The following is a 21,818-nucleotide window of genomic DNA, read 5'->3' as shown; positions in this document are numbered from 1 at the left end:
AGACCAGATGGTGGAGAGTCCTAGGTATTTAAACTCTAGTGGGACTGTGCTTTAAGAGGGTAGCTGATCCATTATCAGTCACGTGACGCATCACATGAGCCAAGGTGTGAAAAGGGGTCATTATGAGCAGAGGTTTGGGGGGAAACCGTTGTGAGACCCTGCTTTTTATCTAAACCTTCATTGAAAAACATTATGCACCTTTCATCAAAACATACAAGACAAAACCAGTACTTTTCCTCCTCCGCAGATCAGATCAATGTTTTTAAGAGCAACAACGTTACTAATAATCCTTGGTTCAGTTTACCTCTCGTTTTCTTGATGTGAGTAGTAACTATGTACCAGCATATTCACCTTATTTCCTCAAACACTTTTTCCTTAATTGGAGATAAAGTATCTGAATTTCAGGAGTGGGACCACGCCTCAAAACATGCTCCTTCGGGTTACTATTTACTATAACATGCTTTCCCCCCTTTTTTAAAGTGCATTGTGTTCTGCGTACACTCAAAAAAATAATTCATTGGATGAACGTAATTTTATCTTGCCACTTATATTCCATCTAAACAAATCATGTTATATTAATCCATCTTGATTGTGTTGTGTCAACACGATATATGTGTGTAGGTTTAACATAATATTAACATTAACATTCAATTAATTTGACTTTTGTTCAATCAACATGTTTGCACCACGTTAGTCTAATTAAATGTATTTAAATCCGTCTTATCTTGTTTAAACACTTTGGCACATCAAAAGTCAGTCTTGTTACACGAACTAGTAAAGTATTTGTTTGTTACACCAATGATAATCTTGTTGAATGAATGAAAGGTAACTTATGTCTGTAGTACATGTTGTATTCATATTACGTAATGTTCAACCAAAAGAAATCAATGGATTTACAGCAACTTCCAATCCACCCATCTTCTTAGCTTTATCTGGGCTGCGGAAGTGATAGGGCAAGAGGGACAGGGTACATCCTGGACAGGTCGCCAGTCAATCATACAGAGACAAACACCATTTGCATGTCAACACCTTTGGGTAATTTAGAATAACCAGTTACCCTTACAACTGCATGACTTTTAACTGTGGAGGAAACCAGAGTACACAGAGAGAACCCACTGCAAACTTCACCACACTGTGGATTTGAACCCAGGCTCTTCTTGCTCTGAGGCAACAGCACGAACCACCATGGCATTAATGTGTCAATGCAGACTTAACAAAAGTAGGAAAGCTATGCTTGATGATGCTTTATGTTGTTGTCCTTGACAAGTTAAACCATAAGAAGTAGTAACAGCATACACGTGGTGTGGTTGTCTTCCTCTTGTAACCCCACTGATTGTCCTGTGGTTTGACATCTGATGTGATCTTGTGAATTTCGTGAGTCGACCTCCAAAATCAAATTGGGTGGTTGTTACATGCATAAGATCCAAACTTGTAATTTGAACTAAATAATTCCATGTTTCTATGGTGAACGTAATTAAATCATGTAGCATCTGCATGAAATTCAGCAACTTAATTTGTTCTTGTTGAGATGACATCATACAAACTAGTAAGAGCGGTTAGTTGCCTGGATCCAGCCAGTCTTACTAGTTTGTATGATGTCATCTCAACAATTTCAATGTTTCATTGAACAGCCCGAGTGCTGACTCTGTGGTCAGCTCGTTCACACATAAATCAAAGACAAAAGATTTTACTCATTGCGCTCATTGCTATTTGATGGAAATGAGAGACGTAAGTGTAAGAATATGCTCAGTCAAGGATGAGCTGTATTTCCGTGATCTCTGAATGATTCCCAGGTGGGAAGTTCTCCTGGCATGCGGCAAGATTCAGCAGGACTTTCTTTCCTTTGTTGCAGTGGGTGATTAGTCATGCAGTTATTAAATACAGTTGATGCATTACAGACTTGTCATCTTTGGGGATATGAGCTATATGTGTTCTTTTTTTAGGCGGTTCACTCCTTTCTCAGACAGTCTGCATTAGATTAGATTAGTCTGGGGCTTACTATTTTAGTATTTAGTATTTATTTATTTATTGTCATTGTCAAGAACAATGAAATTGCGTTTGGGGCTTCCATACAACCCAAAAAAAAGAAGAAAATAATAAATACCCCTTAAAACCCAAGTGTACATATTTAACCCAGTGTGACTCCAATGCAATAAGACAATCCTTAAAGTAATTAAGGTTGAAATAAGTTCTTTTAGAGACAGAAATACTTCAGTTCAAAGATATGCAATCCTTTTGGAGTGTTAAATTCCCAAAGTTTCAAAAGAAATGGTGCAGTGAAGGGGATTTCCCCTCAGCTCAGTGTGTGCCAGCAATGACAATAAAATAAGGATCTACTCGTGATCCCTCTCAACTTAGTTTAAGTGTGTGAGCAAACTTAAGCGCAATTTACTCCAGGTTATTTAAACCATTTGTCCAGAAGTCTTTGGTAGCTTCTGTTTTCTTATTCTTTAATTTCCAACAACGTTCTGTAGAAAACTGGTGCCAGAATCGACCAGAATTCTTTGTAGAATTCTGCAGGAAAGCCGTCTGGACCTGGAGCCTTATTATTGGGCATACTTATCAGGGCTTCCTGGAGTTCACCTGGTGTCAGTGGTGAATCCAGTGCCATTGCTTGAGTGTCCAATAATTTTGGAAGAGTTATGTTGTCCAAAAACTGATCAATTTCTTTTTTAGATGGGTTTATTTGTGGTGAATACAACGTTTTATAGAAATCCCTGAAAATGTTGTTTATTTGTATCGGTTCATATATTGTGTTCCCAGATGAATCTTGAACAGCACATATAGTTGTTTTTTCTTTATTTATTTTTAGCTGGTTTGCTAGAAATTGACCGGATTTATTACCGTGTTCATAATTTTGTAGGCGTAGTCTTTGTACTAAGAATTTTGTTTTTTTATCAATTATCTCATTTAATTCTAGTTTTGTTTTGCGTATTTTGTTCAATGTTTCCTGATCTTGGTGGGACGCGTAGGCTTCTTCTAGTGATTTGATGTTTTTTTCTAATTCCTGAATATTTTTGTTTTCTTTTTTCTTTTTATGTGATGAGAAAGAAATTATTTTACCTCTCATCACAGCTTTCCCTGCTTCCCATAGAACAGAAGCTGATGTTTCGGGAGTGTCATTATAGTCCAAATATGAAGTCCACTCTTTTTTAAAATATTTAATAAAGTCTTCATCTTTAAGTAGTGATATATTAAATCTCCAGTTTTTTCTTGGCGTAGTATTATTCTTGTGCATTAGTGTTAAAGATACAGGACCATGATCGCTGACAGCTATAGGGTGAATCTCAGTGTCTGAAATGTCACTCAGCAGTGAGCTGCTGACCAAAAAATAATCCAGACGAGAGTAGGAGTGATGGACATGTGAGAAAAAAGTATATTCCTTACTGGTGGGGTGAAGAGAGCGCCATGCATCGCAAAGACCAAAGTCGCTCATATACTGTTTGATTATATTTGTGGACTGCCAGTTACGCTGAGTTCCTGCTGAACTGTATGCTGTATCCATGTCTTCATTTAATCCAAGGCTGAGGTCGCCTCCAAGAACAAGTGTGCCATCTAAGTGTTCAGAGCGTGCACTGAAAAACCCGTGAAAGCACTATTTATGACGGCGGACCCGTGTCATCCTTCGCTGGATCGTCGAGCCATCAGCGTCAGTTCCCCTGAACCTGTGAGTTTGAGACTGTGCCTGACCTGGACTTCTTTCTCTTTTAAATGCTCGTGCACAGCAGCAGTGCTGTTGTGCGTTGCAGAGTTTTCATTTAACTTGGTTTTCTGTGAAATGCTTCCATATTTTTTTAAATGTCCATTTCCGTTTTCTTCTGTCCTTCTGTTTCGTCATGCCCGCACACCAAGGGTTCATTTATCAGCAGTCGAGCGGTTTCACTTTCGTCATGAGCAGAAAGAGGACTCTTTAAAGGCTTCTGTGTGCGCTGTCATTACTGCTGTTTCACTTCTTTATCTCATTGTGCCACTTCCTGTTACACACAGTGGGGTTTGTGTAGCGCTTAATTGATTACAAACTTTTACATAGCAGCTAATATCTCTAACCAAGCAACATGGCCTATGCTTCTTTTAGCATTAATGGTTCTTTTAATAAATGTAGCCTGTAGGGAGGTATGGGGTCTTCACACACCCCCGTTCTCTGCTGGCCATCGGGGCGGGGGGGCTCAGAGGAGGTGTCGGCCATCCGATTGGGATCTGGGATGCGGGCCTCTCTGCTGCTGCGGAGTCGGGGCAGACTGCTTGCCTCCACCCCGGGGGAAAGGGTAACATCTCCTGGGTCTAGGTGCCGTTTCCCCCTCTGGGGGTGAGGGTACCTGGACCCGGGGTATAGAGTGTGTTTGGGGAGTGTGATTGTGTGAACATTTGTGTCTATCTTTATGTTGGGTGAGTGTTGAGTATTTGTATATGTGTGCATGAGGGTGGGAATGCATGTTTGTGTCTGTCTATATGTCAGGTCGGGTCTTAGACTCCACCTCTCTGGGAACTCCCAGGCCCTCCAAAGTGTGGAGGCCTATCTCTCCACACTCCCTGCTGGTGACTGATGCCCTCAGGGGTCGGTGCGTTGGTGGTTCTTGGTGTCCAGGGCTGGGCGCTCAGGTATGTACCAGCTCACTCCCGGTGGCTACTTGGTGGGGCCTGGTGCCTGTTGCTCGGTCAGGCCTATTCCGGGGCGTAGGGGGCCCTCGGGCCTCCGGCCTCTGGGCCTGCGGCTCGGCTCACTCTGGCACAGCTGGCGGGCACGCCAGTGCAGCCCCTCTCTGGCTTCTGCTCCGTGGCTACTGGGTGACCCCTTGTCTGGGGCTCTCCTCAGCTCTTCCCAGGAGGGTGGCACGGATGCCCCCCTGGTGCTCCTCCTTGGGCTCTCGCACTCTGGGGCCTCTACATGTCTGGATCTCCTCCATGCCAGCTTCATGCCCTGGGGGCGGGGCTATGGCTCTCTACACCCTCTTGCAGACGATTACATGGGGAAACCTTTTGAATACAAGCGCGCTGATCCACACAGGTGTGCACACAGGTGTTCACTGTTCATAGACATAAACTACACCTTTCTTGGCTGCTACCTCAAAGCACATTGTGCGCTGTCGGTCCTGCTTGCTGCACAACAACATTCAATATTTAGTATTTACTGCAGTTTACACGTAGCTAGATTAACGTGATGGTGTTGTGTTTAGTATGTTGCTCTGTTTTTTTTGCTTGTTTTCTCTTCTTTTTCTCTCAACAGGTGATCAATATTGAATCGGTGTGCAACTTTGCCAAAACAATGTGGGACTCTGTAGTTTTCTCTGGTCCCCTCCCCAATCAGACCAGGAGTGACATGTTTAGCCGCATGTTCTCCTTAAATTGCTGGCTGTCTGAGTGGTGTCCCAGAAACAATGTGGGCTTCATAGATAATTTGGAAAGCTTCTGGAGGAAACTTGGTCTTGTTAGGAGAGACGGCATCCATCCCTCTTTGGATGGAGCAGCTCTCATTTCTAGAAATATGGACAAATGTATCAAACCTCTGTCGTGTTCAATATTTTCAGAAGGAATTACAGGAGAAAGTTCTGTCTGTTAAAAAGATTTAATTTGCGTTGGCAGTTGAAATTACAAGTTTCCACAGCTCTGGACGTCTGTGTGAAATCAGGCATTTGGTTCACAAAAAGGATGACCCTCAAACGGGCCGTATAACTTTATATAGTGAAACAAAAACAAAGATTATCATGGCTTTCTGGCTCCTGCACGGATATGGCAGTCCGGCTGTCTCCCTCCCCGTCCACGTCTGACCTCGTCCGGTATCTGCTCGCTCCTCTGCAAGAGGTAGAAGAGGAAAACACCTCCCGCCTAGCCTTGATAATCTCATTTTATTCTCCATTGTTCTTGTACTGATTCTACGTTCTGGTTCAGAATATCTTGCTCGGACTCTCTAACCCAAAGACTCATTCTAACCATTATCCGTGTGTCAGCGTGTTTGCCACCAACCGCCTGCACTCTGTGTCACTCCTACAATATATCAATCTGGACCGTCACGCCGAACAAAGCTTTCGACCTTCAAAGGAGTGCCAGCTCGTATGAGCACATTTGCAGTGTGTATACAAAAATGATTAAACCAGCTTTATTTATACTGAAAACAAACATTTTCAAATTTTCAACACCTCCCAAAATATGAGTATCCAGAGTTGGGACCAGGAAGCAGAGCTGCAGTCTTACACGCCTCTCTGCATCTTCTCTCCTCCTGCTACCCCCCAAAAACCCATCTCCATAGAAACTGTGTCAGCTTCCAAACAGACAAAAACAAACTAAAAACCAGCAACAAACAACTTAAACATAAAAATATGATAAAATAACATAAGCTCTGTTATTGTAATCATACCAAACACATAATGAAACTGGAAGAACTGCTGAGCTTGTGTGTATAAAGACAAACTAACAGTCACACTACTTGAATGAAATGGCACCGTGAGTGGATCTGTGCAAACTGATGGGATCAAAGTCACAAGGAATGTGTGTTTCGTCTTCTGCCCTGAAGGCAGAGTTGCTGGCTGAACTTCACATATCATCCATGGTTTCTTGTTTGGATAAAACATAGATGTGTTTATCAGCTGTGACGTTGTCCATACATAACTGCAGGTCCTGGATTCTTAGGTATTCTGTACTCTGTGGCACTGAAGCAGTCCTGCAAACGAGTGACTGATCTTTCTGTGCAGGCTTCAACGCTCTTGAGTTTGATCTGATTAGTTTTTGTTTTTTAAATTTAAGTGTTTATTGAAGTTATGCATAAAATAAAACGTACAGTATTTGACAGCTTCCTTTGTTCTAAGACTCATATGTACAGTAGTCTGGATCACTTCAAGTGCTTTTCCTTCACGCAGGTATGAAAAAAAAGAGAAAGAGAAGGAAAAAACAAAACAAACAACAAAACAAACACATGTAGAGACAGATACAGTTTGTAACTATATCCATGCAGAGAGAGGGCAGCTGAAAAGCCAACACACTCAGTAGCAGATGGTGACAGAGCATTAGTACATGTTATTATAAAAGCAAACAAAAACTGAAACAACCGTTCCTTCGATGATGAATATCAGCGATATCAGGCCTTACAGGACTCACAGAGCAGTTTCCCCAGTGTTTTACAAATTTCTCACACTCAAAGTTCACAAAAAAAGTAATCTTTTCTTATAAATCTCAAACGTTACATCAATCCAGCTGTTTAATGTTGGTGGATCCTGTGTTGGCCATCTTTTGGTCAGTGCCTTTTTACTTGCAGCCAGCTGCACACCAAGTAAGTATTTATCTATACTTCATGCCTGAGGGTTTGTATCCTAAAAATATGGGTTTGAAATCAAAATATGTACCAAATATGTTTTGCATCACTTTGTGGACTCCTCTCCAGTAGTTCTTAATATTCTTACAAAATATGTGGTAGTGGTGTGCTGTTTCGTAGCCACAGTTCCTCCAACATTCACAACTTCCATCATCATAATGTGCCTTTATAGCTGGGCTGATGAAAAACTTTTCCAGCAGAGCTTCCTTATGTGTGATTTTGTACTTTTCCAATGAAAAGAACAAATGTTCTGCCATTCCTCTTTCTTCCATCGTTCTTTTATATACTTTGTTGAATAATCGCTGAGATCATGAAGACGATTGTATATTTATGAGATTACACCTTTCTTATAAGCATTTACAAAGAGTTGGATAAGTGGCCTCGCTGTAGTGGCTGTTTGGTTTTTAATGCTTCGAGTATAGAAGTTTCTTAACTGCAAGTATCTATCGTGGTCTCGGTTTTCTAAATGAAACGTTTGCTTTGAAGTTTGGAAACTCATAATTTCATCTTCCTTTACAATACCACACATCGATGTAATTCCTTTATCTCTCCAGTTTTTAAACTGGGTCTATTTGACCTGATTAGGTTGATTCTTCTTCTCAGGGGAGTATAGGCTGGGATGAGGATAAGTGGTGGTCAGATGTTCCCGGCTGTGGGAGGGGGACTCAAGTAGGAATAGACTCCATCCAGTGTGTTTCCTCTGATGGAAAATTGTCTGCGGTCTTACTATTACCTATATCTATATTATCTATATTCGCACCAGTTGTTGTGAATATCGATACACAGTCCACCCCACCTGCTCCAACCCAAGTCTTCATTTCAATCATGGCGGGGAGTTGTGGGGCCCACTAGCTACACTGTAGCATCAGGATAAAACGATGTAGCCAGACCTGTGGGATGATCAGAAGCATGCTGGGCAGTGGTGGTTTGAATGATTGTTTTCTTAGCACACCATTTTTGTCTGCGCTCCACATATTACTTTCATCACTTGCCAAGGCCGACTGCACACCTGGGAGAATCTGGCAGTGTGCGAACGATTAAGATTGGCTCTGTGAACATGTTTTATTGTGTTTCTCCCCCTGCTGGCCCTGCTGCTGTCTTCTTAAAGGATTTTACAGATTTTTTATCTTCTATTATTATTTTGAGAACGTTCTGATTCTTGGGGATTTTTAACATGTTGATGAGGGAAGCATCAAACTCAACAGCTGAACTTTGATCTGTATCTGATTCCTTTTACTTTGTTGAACGTGTTTCTGGACCAAAACATCTGAAAGGCCGTACCTTGGACCTTGTGTTTGTCGAGGACGTACCTGTACTTAAGTCTAGCTCTAAATAAATACTCTTCATATTAAATCTCACAGAGGCATAATGAATTAAGAATTTTTTGTTGATAAGGTCAAAGAAATCAAGGCCAAGATCTCACCCCAAAGCTTTCTTGTTCTGCTAGCGAGGCAACCCCTTCTCACTCTTGGTCTCATATATATATATATATATATATAACTACATTTTAAAAAAAAAACATACATGCATAGGTTGTGACCTGGTCTGAAAGTTTCCTGGGCGGAGCGTAGTCATGGCGACATGGTGGATGCTCCATGGATCCATACTTACTGAAGATTATGAAACACAACAGAAGCTGAAATACAGTTTTTACAATCAATACACAAAAATATGAAGTCCATGACACCTGCTTGCATGCTTGTGTGTACTTCGCAGGAGAGGTAACAACACGTGATCAATGCTGTGAGGACTGCAGGATGATTATTTCTATGCGTGATGGACCTCTACGTTTTATTACCATACAAACAAACCCTTTTCCCCACATTCAGTCTTCAGTTTGTTTCCACAGATTTTAATGGATTTTGCTGTTTCCTGTGTTCTTAGGATGTTTCCTTGGCTTTATACAGCTGTGTTATAAGCCCTTGGTCAAGGATGGGCAAAGGGCTTATAACACAGCTGTATACTCTCTATTCCCAATATTGTGCATTACTCTGAGAAGAACTGGCAGTTTTTCCAACTCTTGTTAATCAGTAAAAAAACAAAAATGCATTACTATGATAAGGTGTTATTTGTTGTGTTTAAAGTGCACGAACTTGACTGATTCATACTCATCATTTACACTCATCCTCCTACAGCTTGCACAGAGACACTGAGGACTGGATGTTAAACATCAGGTTAAAGCCCAGCCTGGAGTCACAGCCAAAGCCTGCATACAAAGGCTCGGTGAAGGTGGTGTTGAAGGTGTGAAGGTGGATCAGACTGTCACAGGAGACTCTGTAGAAGGACACAATGCCGGCAGGATAGTCTACATACACTGCTATTCTCTTAGAGAAAGAAGATGAGGATGAGGATGAGGAAGGGAAGTACATCTCTTTGCCTTGGTTGTTGTGGCAGACAGCGTAGCGGTCAAGAAAGCAGCTCAGACTCCAAGACTGATCATTTCCTCCAAACCTGCTTCGAGGGCTGTTGCCTTTTCTTTTGATTCCTCTGTAACTCACACATATGTCCACTAGTCCCCTCCACTCCACCTCCCAGTAACAGCGACCGCTCAGTTCATTTTCACACAGAAGCTGGGGCCAACTGTCGAACCTGTCTGGATGATTCGGATATAACTGAAAGTCTGACGCTGTCACCGTCATGTTGTTGTGGGACAATCTGAGGGCTCGGCTTACTGTGTTTGGGTCTATCTGCAGCTCGCAGGCATCTGATGGAGACAAAGAACACAGCAAATCACATTAACTGGTTTCGTTTCTGTTAACAGTGTGCGGGCAAATATTCCAAGATCTTTAAAAAACATACAGTTGATCATGAACTGTTAATTCATGAACCTGAGTGGCACGGGATCCCACGGAGGTTGTACCGCACCGGGTAAAAATTCAAGTATTCAAGTGACAGCAAACGGTTTGTGAGGTTAGGAGAATGTTCCTCATTATGCTTGGACATCAGGTATTCCACCAGGTTCTGTACTGGGTCCAAAACTACTCATTAGGTATCGATATATCAAAATTAGTTTTATTTGCAGATGGCACAAATAAAAACCTAATGAAGCTGCTGGAGACGTGCATCAAAAAAACTGGTGTGCCAGGAACAAAGTACCGTTGAATCAAAACGTCATTGCAGTGTCATTAGGGAGTTCTCAAACACACCCACAAGTGCAGATTCATATGAATGGATCCTTTTCCTGTAACAGGTGTAGGCTGCTGGGGGATTCCCATGATGCACTGGGTGTTTCATCTTCACTCACTGGGGGTGTCCAGATTCACGGGCTGCATCCTCCTGAGGCCGCATTTGTGGGCCGATTGCGTCACAGCAACGTGACGAAGGCTGTCCAAATTGTTGGACTCTTCCGAATGCAGCCGACAAATGCGTCCTCCTTTTCCCCGAATTTGAAGGATGGGTCGGGTGTGTCCTTCGTGGCCCACCATATCCCAGAATCCATAGCGTGGCCCAGCCGATTCAAGTTTCCGACAATGGCGGCCGCTACTAAGTTTTAAAATTACTCTTATTATTCTTTCTGGGTCACAAAATAAACGTTTAACATATTTTCAGGCAGAAAGTAGCTGTGTAAACATCAAATATCTGCTCGGTTTATCAAGATGTCGCATATTTGCAAAAGTGCTCCGAGGTTTTCGGAGACGTCTGTTACCCACCAGCTCGATAGCTAGCTGGGATGGTCAATGGTCACTAGAGCCGCCGAGAATGGCAAACCCCCGGCACATCATTTTCAGATCACCGCGGTCTTTGGCTACTCAGGTTAAGCATGATATATGAGTCACTTAGATAACTTAAACATGTTATTGTTTGGCTTTTTTCAGTGTTTCTTTTGTTTGTGAGTAAATCGGTTTGGCTGAGATCAAAGTTATGGTTTCCACACAGCTGAACATCAAACAGAAAACTGATTAAACAGACGTGTGAGATGGTCGAGAGTTTACTCCAGTGTCCTGTTATATTTTAGCTAGCAAGGAGCAGACGGCCGAGTTTATTAACTCCACCCAGACAGCGGTGACGCTAATCTGAAGGCTAGACCGTCACATTTCACAGCTGTTTACTTCCGGCCTACCCGACCTCCTGAGGACCCGGCCCACGTAGACCGCGAAGGCCGGGTCCTCAGGAGGATGGAGCCCATGAATCTGGACACGACCACTATGTGTTAACAGACCTCTCTGCACTGAATCATATCTGTTATTAACCTCTGTCTCTCTTCCACAGCATGTCTTTATCCTGTCTTCCTTCTCTCACACCAACCAATCACAGCAGATGGCCCCGCCCCTCCCTGAGCCTGGTTCTGCCGGAGGTTTCTTCCTGTTAAAAGGGAGTTTTTCCTTCCCACTGTCGCCAAAGTGCTGCTCACAGGGCACTCTGTGATAGTTGGGTTTTCTCTGTTTTCTTTGTATTATTGTAGGGTTTTTTTTAACATTACAGTATAAAGCACCTTGGGCATTTCCTGGTAGATAAATAAAATTGAATTCAATTGTTTTTTATATTTTTTCTGTGACATGTCAGAATAAGCTGAGTAAAATCACTTACACTTCTTTAAGCCCGGTTTCAGCCTCTGCTCTCCACCATGGTCCAATCTGCATAACAAAACAGCCATTTACGGATGCAGTTATGAACTGCTTCACACTTTAATCATTTGAAATGATTCAGGCTGGGAATCATAGAATAGCTCACAAAATAATGCTATCACAACATGCAATCGTGTAACTGAAAATGAAAATTTACCATCAAATGCAAAACGCATCATTATGCAGTGTAATGTTCCATGTTTGTCAGATTCATTGACTGCATTGTCTACTTGATGATAACATATCAGAACTCTTGGTTTCAATTTCAAGTTATTTATATATCACTCTTCACAGGATAGAAACCACAAAGTGCTTCACAGTGATATAAAAACAGATATACATAAAACAGCACCATCAAACGTTCAGCACAAATCTAATTAAAAGCCAAATGTAACATTATCTCATCACCGGGTTTTTAGTGCATGCTGGGTAACATGTGGGCAGGCTGCTGTTCTTGGGAACCTTTTTCCTCTTTCTTTCTCTCTAAAGACTGTCTCTGGGTTTCAAAGGGGAGAAGTAAACTCTCCACACCCACCACCAGACTGTTAAATGGAGAAACCTTTTGAATGCAAGCGCAATGACGCACACAGGTGTGCACACAGGTGTTCAGACACACTATCTTCCTTGGCTGCTGCCTCTAAGCATACCATGCGTGGTTGGTCTTGTGTGCTGGTCAGTAACATTCAATAGTTATTAGTTATTGTTACTTATACTTATCTAGATGTTGCTGTGGTCTCCCTGTTGTGTTGTTCTCTTCTTGCTTGTTTTCTTTTTTTCTTCCAGCTGATTTTTAGTCTTTTCTCTCTGCCCCTCTTCCTCTCGCCTTTTCTCGAACTTGCCTTGCATCTTTCCTTTTCCTATTATCCCCCATCATGTCTGTTCCGATTGTAATAACTAAATAACTAAACAACGAACTAAAAAAATAATAATATAATTAACCAATAATAATAAAGATCAATCACGTAGACCAGTATGGCGAAGCTGCAATGATCCACTTGGAAACATAAATCCGCTGGGCAATAATAATTCTGATTGCTGCCAAACGAGACAGGCACGAAGTACAAGTAATTTATTGTACCCAAGTACAATTTTCAGCTATCTGTTCTTTACTTGTTTGTTCATAAACCTGCTGCTAAACAAACTGGAGGTCAGAAGCAGGTCATGTGATCACAGCCTGTACAGTAAGAAAATCTACTCCAGCTCTATTTTCGCTGAACCTTGCAGCTGATTTTAGGTTCCTGCTGAATCCACTTTGACCCCTGACTGTGCACATTTTCCTGTCAATATATAAAATAAAGATTGTTTTTCCTTCTTTAAACTAAAGTCAGACTAAAGTTTGTATTCCCCTCAACTAATATTACTTTATCTTTATGTTAACACTACACAGGGTTCAGTGAGCTTTGCACAAGAAAACAGAAATGTCCTCTAAAGACACTACTCTTCATTTCTCAGTCTGAGTACATTTTTACTTTTACTAGATGAAAGTAAAAATCAGTGTTTCCAGTTCTCCAAGCACTAAGGAAAGGAGTTTCAATGCTACCTTACTTGCTTCCTTTAGCAGAGGATACGCTGGTCCATCCTTTGCAATGGGCCATCTGACCATTCATGAAAGAAACAATTTAAAAGAGTGGCGCAGCTCGTATGTATATTAACTGTAGTTGGATGTCCATGCCATAACTTGATGAAAAATTTTGAATTTTGTTAAACTCACAGCTGAACATCACACTGCTGGAATAAAAATTACTTTTCTTTGAGCTGTTGCTGCATGAAGAACAAAGTTCTCCAGATTATATTAACTGATAAACGTTTACGCTTCTGTGGGGTCAGTTTGCATTGTTAATGTCTTTTGCAGTATTGCAGCCTTTAAGATTATCACAGATTCATGTTTACTTCGGGTTGGCTGGGATAAACGTGGAATAGAGCAAATTTCACTGCAGTCACAGGAATCGTTCTACGGGATGACAGCAGCTAATTATAAGAAAACAAGACGCATTTAATTTTATTGGCTGCGGCAGATTTATTAAGCAGGGCAAATTATTGTGATGCCACAGGTGATCTACTAACTTTCTCCTGAATTTCTCCGCAATTTAATGGCTCATAAATCCACAAACCAGAACAGGGAGAGTGTTGGGCCCATTAATCAAAAGAATAACTCAGGTTGTACACATGTGTTTCTCTCAAAAACAGTGCAGCAATTTAGATAAATGAGAGGAAGCCGAAGGAGAGTCAGCACGCTTTTAAGCAAGTTCTTCTGGCAGAACTCTCCGGGCATGTGCAGAGGGTCCTGAGGACTGAGACTCAGGTGGAGCTCAGAGATTATTCAGAGGAGAGCTGCATTAGTGCAAACTCTGTGTCAAACAGCTGACCTGCATGATGTGCAGAAGAAGAAAAGACTGCAGTCCCGTTACTGTTATGGTACCACAATTGTAAATGTGCAGATTGCTGTTCGGACTTGGCCAGGACTTGCATATTGCAATATTAAATCTAACACAGTAACATGAATTCATTAATAGCAGCTTTGTCACTGACATTTGTTATACTAGGGACCTTTGGCATCCAACGTATGTAAAGATTACATCAGGACACGTCTGCTTCTCGTTCTTTCCGAGCATACCTGAGAGTGTCCAGTCTCCAGTTTGGATCATTCAGTCGAGCAGACAGCACATCTGCTGCCGTGTCACCTGGATGATTGTAGCTCAGGTCCAGCTCTCTCATATGTGAAGGGTTGGTGCTCAGAGCCGAGGCCAGAGAAGCACAGCCTTCCTCTGTGACCATGCAGCCTGACAGCCTGAAAATCATGAATAACATTTCATTTTTAAGCTGAAGAATTAAAAAAAATGTATTATCAAAAATCTGCAAAGAATACTATGTTTTGTTTTTTAATGATAATGACTAACTTGAGAATCTCAAGTACACAGTGTGGACTCCGCAGTCCAGTGGACAGTAATGTCACTCCTGAATCCTGAAGATCGTTGTTACTCATATCCAGCTCTCTCAAACTAGAGGACTGGCAGCTGAGAGCTGAAGACAAAGCTTCACAGCTTCTCCATGACAGCTTGCAGCCACTCAGCCTGATGACAAACAGACAAAACTTAAACACTTAAAACATGCAAAGAATTTCTGCTTTTGTGGCCACAAGTCACACTGCTTCATTTTAAAATAGTCCGACTAGGAGTAGCTGCATATGCATTTTTAAGAAATGGATATCTGCACTGTTGATGGTTCAATACACAAATCCAGCCTCACTGGGTCACAAGCTCGCACACTCATAGTGTTACTCTGTTCCCAAATGGGAACGTTCAATCTGGAAGAACCTTCAATATAAAATCTGTGCCAAATCAAACATGTAGGTCTGACCCACATATCTCCAACCTTCCTTTATATCAAACATCCTTGAAAGAGTAGTTGTCAAACAGCTAACAGATCATCTGCAGAGGTTTATTTGAAGAGTTTCAGTCAGGTTTCAGAGCTCATCACAGCACAGAAACAGCTTTAGTGAAGGTTACAAATGATCTTCTTATGGCCTCTGACAGTGGACTCATCTCTGTGCTTGTCCTGCTAGACCTCAGTGCAGCGTTCGATACTGTCGACCATAATATCCTATTAGAGCGATTAGAACATGCTGTAGGTATTACAGGTACTGCACTGCAGTGGTTTGTATCATATCTATCTAATAGACTCCAGTTTGTGCATGTAAATGGAGAGTCCTCTTCACACACTGAGGTTAATTATGGAGTTCCACAGGGTTCAGTGCTAGGACCAATTCTGTTTACATTATACATGCTTCCCTTAGGCAGCATCATTAGAAGACATAGCATACATTTAGAGACCTGGATGGCCGCTAACTTTCTGCTTCTTAATTCAGATCAAACTGAGGTTATTGTACTCGGCCCTGAAAATCTTAGAAACATGGTCTCTAAGCAGATTCTTCCTCTGGATGGCATTACCTTGGCCTCCAGTAACACTGTGAGGAACCTTGGAGTCATTTTTGACCAGGACATGTCCTTCAACGCACATATTAAACAAATATGTAAGACTGCGTTCTTCCATTTGTGCAACATCTCTAAAATTAGAAATATCCTGTCTCAGAGTGACGCTGAAAAACTAGTTCATGCATTTATTACTTCCAGGCTGGACGACTGTAATTCATTATTATCAGGATGTCCTAAAAACTCCCTGAAAAGCCTTCAGCTAATCCAAAATGCTGCAGCAAGAGTCCTGACAGGGACTAGAAAGAGAGAGCAGATTTCTCCTGTTTTGGCTTCCTGTTAAATCCAGAACTGAATTCAAAATCTTTAAAATGTTAAAGATTCCCATGATTCAGTGAGTGTTTCTTCTTGACTCACTATGTGTTAATAGACCTCTGGGGATCGTGGCTCAGAGTTGGGAGTTCGCCTTGTAATTGGAAGGTTGCCGGTTCGAGCCCCGGCTTGGACAGTCTCGTCGTTGTGTCCTTGGGCAAGACACTTCATCCGTTGCCTACTGGTGGTGGTCAGAGTGTCCGTCAGCCTCGCCTTTGTCAGTGCGCCCCAGGGTGGCTGTGCCATCACGTGAGGGTGGATGACTGGATGTGTAAAGCGCTATACAAATACAGGCCATTTACTCTCTGCACTGAATCGTACTTGTTATTAATCTCTGGCTCTCTTCCACAGCATGTGTTCATCATCTTACTTTATGTGAGCGAACACCCACTGTAGGTTTTCAGCAAGCTATAAAACTGACATATTCTGTATTTACAGCAGCGCAAAGATACCAAAAGCATGATGATAGAGAGGCAGAAACATATCTGTAGGCCTTTTTGTTATTGGACTAGTAAATAACATCATCTTGCTTGCTGTGACTTATAATGTCAACTCTGTAAGGCCTGTAAGCTGATTTGTTTGGGAGAAGTAACATTATATTTGGTTTCGTGGGTGACTCACTTATCCATGAACTTACAGAAGTTTTCTAGAGGTTCTGATCACTGGCAGCAGCCTCAGAAGAGCCTCCTCCGAAGCACAGTATTTCTGCAGGTCAAACACATCCAGATCTTTTTCTGAGGACAGTAAGATGAAGAGAAGTGTCGACCACTGAGTGGGAGACAGTTTATCTTTGCAGAGACTTCCTGAGCTCAGGTATCGTTGGATCTCCTCCACCAGAGAACGATCGTTCAGTTCATTCAGGCAGTGGAACAGGAGGATGCATTGTTCTGGACCAGGATTCTTCCTGATCCTCTTCTTCACATACAGGATTGCTTTTTGATTGTTATGTGAGCTACTTCTAGTTTGTGTCAGCAGGTCTTGTAGGAGAGTCTGATTGGTCTGCAGTGACAGACCGAGGAGAAAGCGAGCAAACAAATCCAGGTGACCGTTTGGGCTCTTTAACGCTGTCTTGACTGCATTTTTTTGGATATTCAGAGCCGTAGAAGAGTTTGATTTACTGAAACACGTGAACAGACTTTGCACGGTGAGTCGGGGGACAGGCATCACATTTCTGTTGTGGCTGAACAGTGATATGGTCACGTAAACTGCAGCTAGAAACTGATGAATGCTTTGGTGAGTAAAGCTGAAGATATTCTTCTGGGCCTGTTCCTTCCTTTGTCCACAAACCTGCTTGAAGATCTTTGTGAACAGTCCTGCGTACTTTGACGCTGCTCTGACATGAATGCCACTGCAGCGCAGCTCCTCCTCAGTAAAGATGGCGTTTCCTCTCAGCAGCTGGTGAAAAGCCAGTTCAGCCAATGACATAATGTACCGAATGCACTTTTCTGGGACATGCTTCTGCTTTGTGTGGTTAATCTCAACCATCAGGAAGTGGATGTACATCTCAGTCAGGGTGTTGGGCAGCTCTCGTCCCTCGCTGGTTTTCAGCACATCCTCCAGAACTGCAGCTGTGATCCAGCAGAAGACTGGGATGTGGCACATGATGTGTAGTCCTTGGGATGTGTTGATGTGGGCCACCATCCTGTTGGCCTGCTCCGCATCTTGGAATCTCTTTCTGAAGTAGTCCTCCTTCTGAGGGTCAGTGAACCCTCTGACCTCCGTCACTCTGTGAACGTACTGAGGGGGAATTCGATTGGCTGCTGCAGGTCGTGTGGTTATCCAGAGGCGAGCAGAGGGAAGCAGTTTGCCCCTGATGAGGTTGGTCAGAAGCACTTCTACTCCGGCTGACTTTGTCACCTCAGTAGACTTCTCTGTTTTTCCTGTGAAGTCGAGCTGAAGGCGGCTTTGATCCAGTCCATCAAACACAAACAGAAGTCTGAACTCACTTGTGTCTCTGGAGTTCTGTGAACTTGTGAAAATGTCATTTAAAGTCTCTTCTTTGATACCACTGGCTGAAAAATATGGGATACATGTATGGATGAGCTCTGCCAGGCTAAATGTTTCTCCTTGCCATAAACCCATCTGCTGACAGTCAAAGGGGAAGATCAGATGTAAGTCTTGATTGGTTCTTTTTTCAGCCCAGTCCAACAAAAACTTCTTAACAAGGGATGATTTGCCAATTCCTGCTATCCCGCTGGTCAGCACTGTCCTCACAGCCGTGCCCTCACTAGAAAACAGTTGGAAGAGGTCACTGGGTTTAACCGCCCTCTCTGACTCGAGGTCAGCCAGTCTGACCTCTTGTTGTGAGTCTGTGGTCCGTCTCTCTGTAATAAACAGCTCTGGGGTCACGTCATACAAACGTTCCTCATTCTGCTTCTCGAGGGCCTCCTGAGCACACCTGAAGATGTTCTGGAGCTCAGACTGCAGCGCGACTTGGTACGATGTTTCAGGTTGTGGAGGCGGAGCTGCTGGCATGCATCTCACATCTGTGGGGAGCAAAGACACACCCATGAAAAGTCTGCTGTGGGAAATACCAACACAACAACCTGTTTGTGCGCATGCAGCCTCCTACAGTTTACAGTCATCCTTTAAACTTTGTTAAGCGTAGCTTTTTACTTCTTTGTTTGCGTTATTTAGTTATATTTTGTAACTTTGTAATAAATAGTATTGTTTATTTAGCTCAGTTAGCTACTCTTCTTACTGTCTCAGAGCAACGGAGACCCCATGATTTCCTCTTGGGCTCATTAAAGAGTTCTGATTCAGATATTTCCCTGTAACAGCATCATCTCTGTGGTGAGATGGGAGTCTGAGCTGAAAGATACTCTAGAACGAGTCTCCTGAAGACAGGTTGGACTCTGTGAGAGCTGCAGGGCACAGCTTGCTGTCTGTATGCTGTCTCCCCCCTGATGGTTCAGAGGGTTGTTTCATATTGTAAAGATCTCACAGTACTATACTGTACCAACAGGGCACTTCTCCCTCAGACTGCAGTCTCTCTGGTTCCAGAGTCTTCAGCTTTCCAAACCTGAAGCTCCTCTTCTGGTTCCACAGCACATAGTTGGGGCTGGATCAGGTGACCCTGAATCCTCTCTTAGTTATGCTGCAATAGCTCTAGACTAAGTATGTAGGTGTGTGTGAGTGTATGAGATATTTTAATGTGGAGTTCAGTTTGCCTCAACTGCTTCAGAAGCCGTGTCAGCTGACTGACCTGCTTCCATGACTCACCTTCAGGTCCTAAGTCAGTGCTGGATAAACTTTCCACCTGATCCTTTGTTTCCATCTCCTTAAAATCTTTGAGCTCGCTGTCTCCCAGCTCCTCCAGCGCTTCCACCAACTCTGTTGGTGTTGCCATCCTTGGTCCTGTCAGGAATCAGGAGATGTCTGTTTGTCTTCACATGTAACACATCTGTACATTTGGATCAATGAGAATAAAATAAACCCATGCGTTAGACACAGCCCACTTCAGACGGCTTTTACTTTACGGCTTTACGGTTTTTAAACTAGACTGTTCAGTGTAATAATGAACAATCCTTCCAAACCACTCGTGTGTCTCACATGTGGTTTTAGTGTCAGTTTCACAGAAGAAATGAAAAGTTTCACCTCTGTCGACGTCTTCTTCAGACGCTTAGTAATCCAGACAGATCAATGCCACATTGCATCAAATCGTTTGCATTCATTTGTTGCCAGTTGAACATCAGTTTAATAAGTTCTTTGAAGCAGTCGCAAAATCTGAACTTTCATTACCTGCCCGTGTTTCTGGTTTATATCGAGGATATGATGAAATAGACTATTGCACCTGAGAAATAACCTGAGGCAGCTGCGTGGGAGTCATGATAATAACAGGAAAGGTTCTTCCTTCATTACCTCCTTTAGTAAGGATACACTGCTGCCCCAATGTTGTGACACAATTTGATATTTCATCATTTGTACAAAAATTTTTTTTTAACATAACAGACAAAGTGATGTTAATCATATAAATGTTCAATAACAATGTTACGCTGTGCGGCAGGCAGGACGTAGGACCCAAATGCAGGACTCGAGCACGCAAAGGTCTCTTAAAGCTGCAGCTTTATTTGCTGCGAACACTTGAATGCAGGATATAAGAAACAAAACATAATGACCGAGAGCTGGGAAACCAGGAACTCAAGAGAACAGAAACTAGAAAACAAAGAAACTAGAAAACTAGGAACTGACGAGAAAACAAACAGACCGACAGCATGGAGGGACCAGCTGGAAACACAGCTGGGACTAATCAGAGCCGGTTAATGAGATGGTGGGAAAGCAAAACACTGAACACAGGAAACAAGATCATCAAAGTAAAACAGGAAACACAAGAGACACCCACAAAGACACAGAATGACACTTACTGAGGAGACACAGGAAACACAGAGGAAAGGAGGAGCACAAAACAGAAACCAGGAGACTAAAACTGATAAAGAACAACACAGAAGCACTGGGTAAGCAACCCAGGACCAGGACACAAACACTGTGTTTCATGCTGTGACCTGTTGTTGAGTCACTGAATGTGAACATCGCTGTAAGAAATGACAGTAACCTGTAAGGTCTCCAAACCCAAATGATCTTAAATCAAAGGGAGTCTAAGCTTCTTTACAATTCAGTCTGCATCAGTCAGTTGTTGGAATTAATTGAAATGTTGATTTGAACCACAGCCAGCATCCAGCCACAGGCAGCTCATTCACAAGGAGACAACATAGAGCACACACCGAAACCCAGACTAAGACACATGAAACAGGACACAGGGATGATTACGAGAAGTGACAGACACAGGGCAAAGATGTCATTACAATAACTACAATAAGTGCACCTGTTATAAGTATAATAAGTATTAAATACATACACAAGAGAAGACAGGCAAACCAGACAGACATGGTGGCGTGGCTGGGGAGATAGAGAGGATAACAAAACATGAACGCAGGACACAGGACTGAGCCCAGAAGCTGAGGACGTCCCACAGAGATGAGACTGGGAACACACTGCAAATGTAAGGGAACTAAGGCAGCGGTCCCCAAGCCCCGGGCCTCGTACCGGTCCGTGAGTCGTTTGGTACGGGGCCGCGAGAGTTGAGGCTCAGCACTGCTGCTGAGCACTGCTGCGCTGTTTCCTGCTTATTACACAGAAACTGCCACATGTAACTGAGTGGTAATAACATTCACTGTGCGTTTACACATCCCTCTGCGTTTGGTTGGGGTTATTGTAGGATTTTACAATAAAACGTGAGCAGAGGTGACTGTTGTTGTGATTTAAAACTGAATTGTGTAGATTTTTAACACCACTCCTTTATATAATATGCACGAATCACCAATGTAAGACTGCACTGAGGCGACATAACATGTGAATTTGTAGTCCATGTTGTTGAATTTCAATCCTGTCACACAGTCTAACATCAGAACAGTCAGACTCTCTGGCACACCCTTCCTTCATCTCATGACATTTTCTACCAAAGTCAAAGAAAAGTGTTTAAGAGGAGGTATGATTATTTGGATCTCACATGTCAGTGCTGAGGTCTTCCCGGTGTTGCATTCTACTGAGAGCAACTTTATACCTACATAAGAACAAAAACATCTCTTGGCCTGCAGATAATGACACGCAGCTCTGTGTTAGACAGTGAGTGTTAGTCACTCTGTGTCCACA

The 21,818-nt window shown here is 42.6% G+C and overlaps 1 protein-coding gene across 1 annotated transcript; it reads right to left on the bottom strand.

Annotated features, from left to right (window-relative positions):
• Window positions 1-9,432: 9,432 nt before the first annotated feature.
• Window positions 9,433-19,518, bottom strand: LOC308411566 (NLR family CARD domain-containing protein 3-like; the record flags this gene model as incomplete). The annotated part of the gene is made up of 6 exons (XM_080905502.1): window positions 9,433-10,007; window positions 11,831-11,877; window positions 14,483-14,656; window positions 14,766-14,939; window positions 16,807-18,655; window positions 19,392-19,518. The coding sequence occupies 6 exons, from the start codon at window positions 19,516-19,518 to the stop codon at window positions 9,433-9,435; spliced, it is 2,946 nt and encodes a 981-aa protein (XP_080761628.1).
• Window positions 19,519-21,818: the final 2,300 nt, after the last annotated feature.

Source organism: Rhamphochromis sp. 'chilingali' (genome assembly GCF_963969265.1).
Source record: "Rhamphochromis sp. 'chilingali' genome assembly, chromosome: 15".
In the NCBI taxonomy this organism is placed as follows: Eukaryota; Metazoa; Chordata; class Actinopteri; order Cichliformes; family Cichlidae; genus Rhamphochromis; species Rhamphochromis sp. 'chilingali'.
This window is presented reverse-complemented; position numbering and strand designations above follow the sequence as displayed.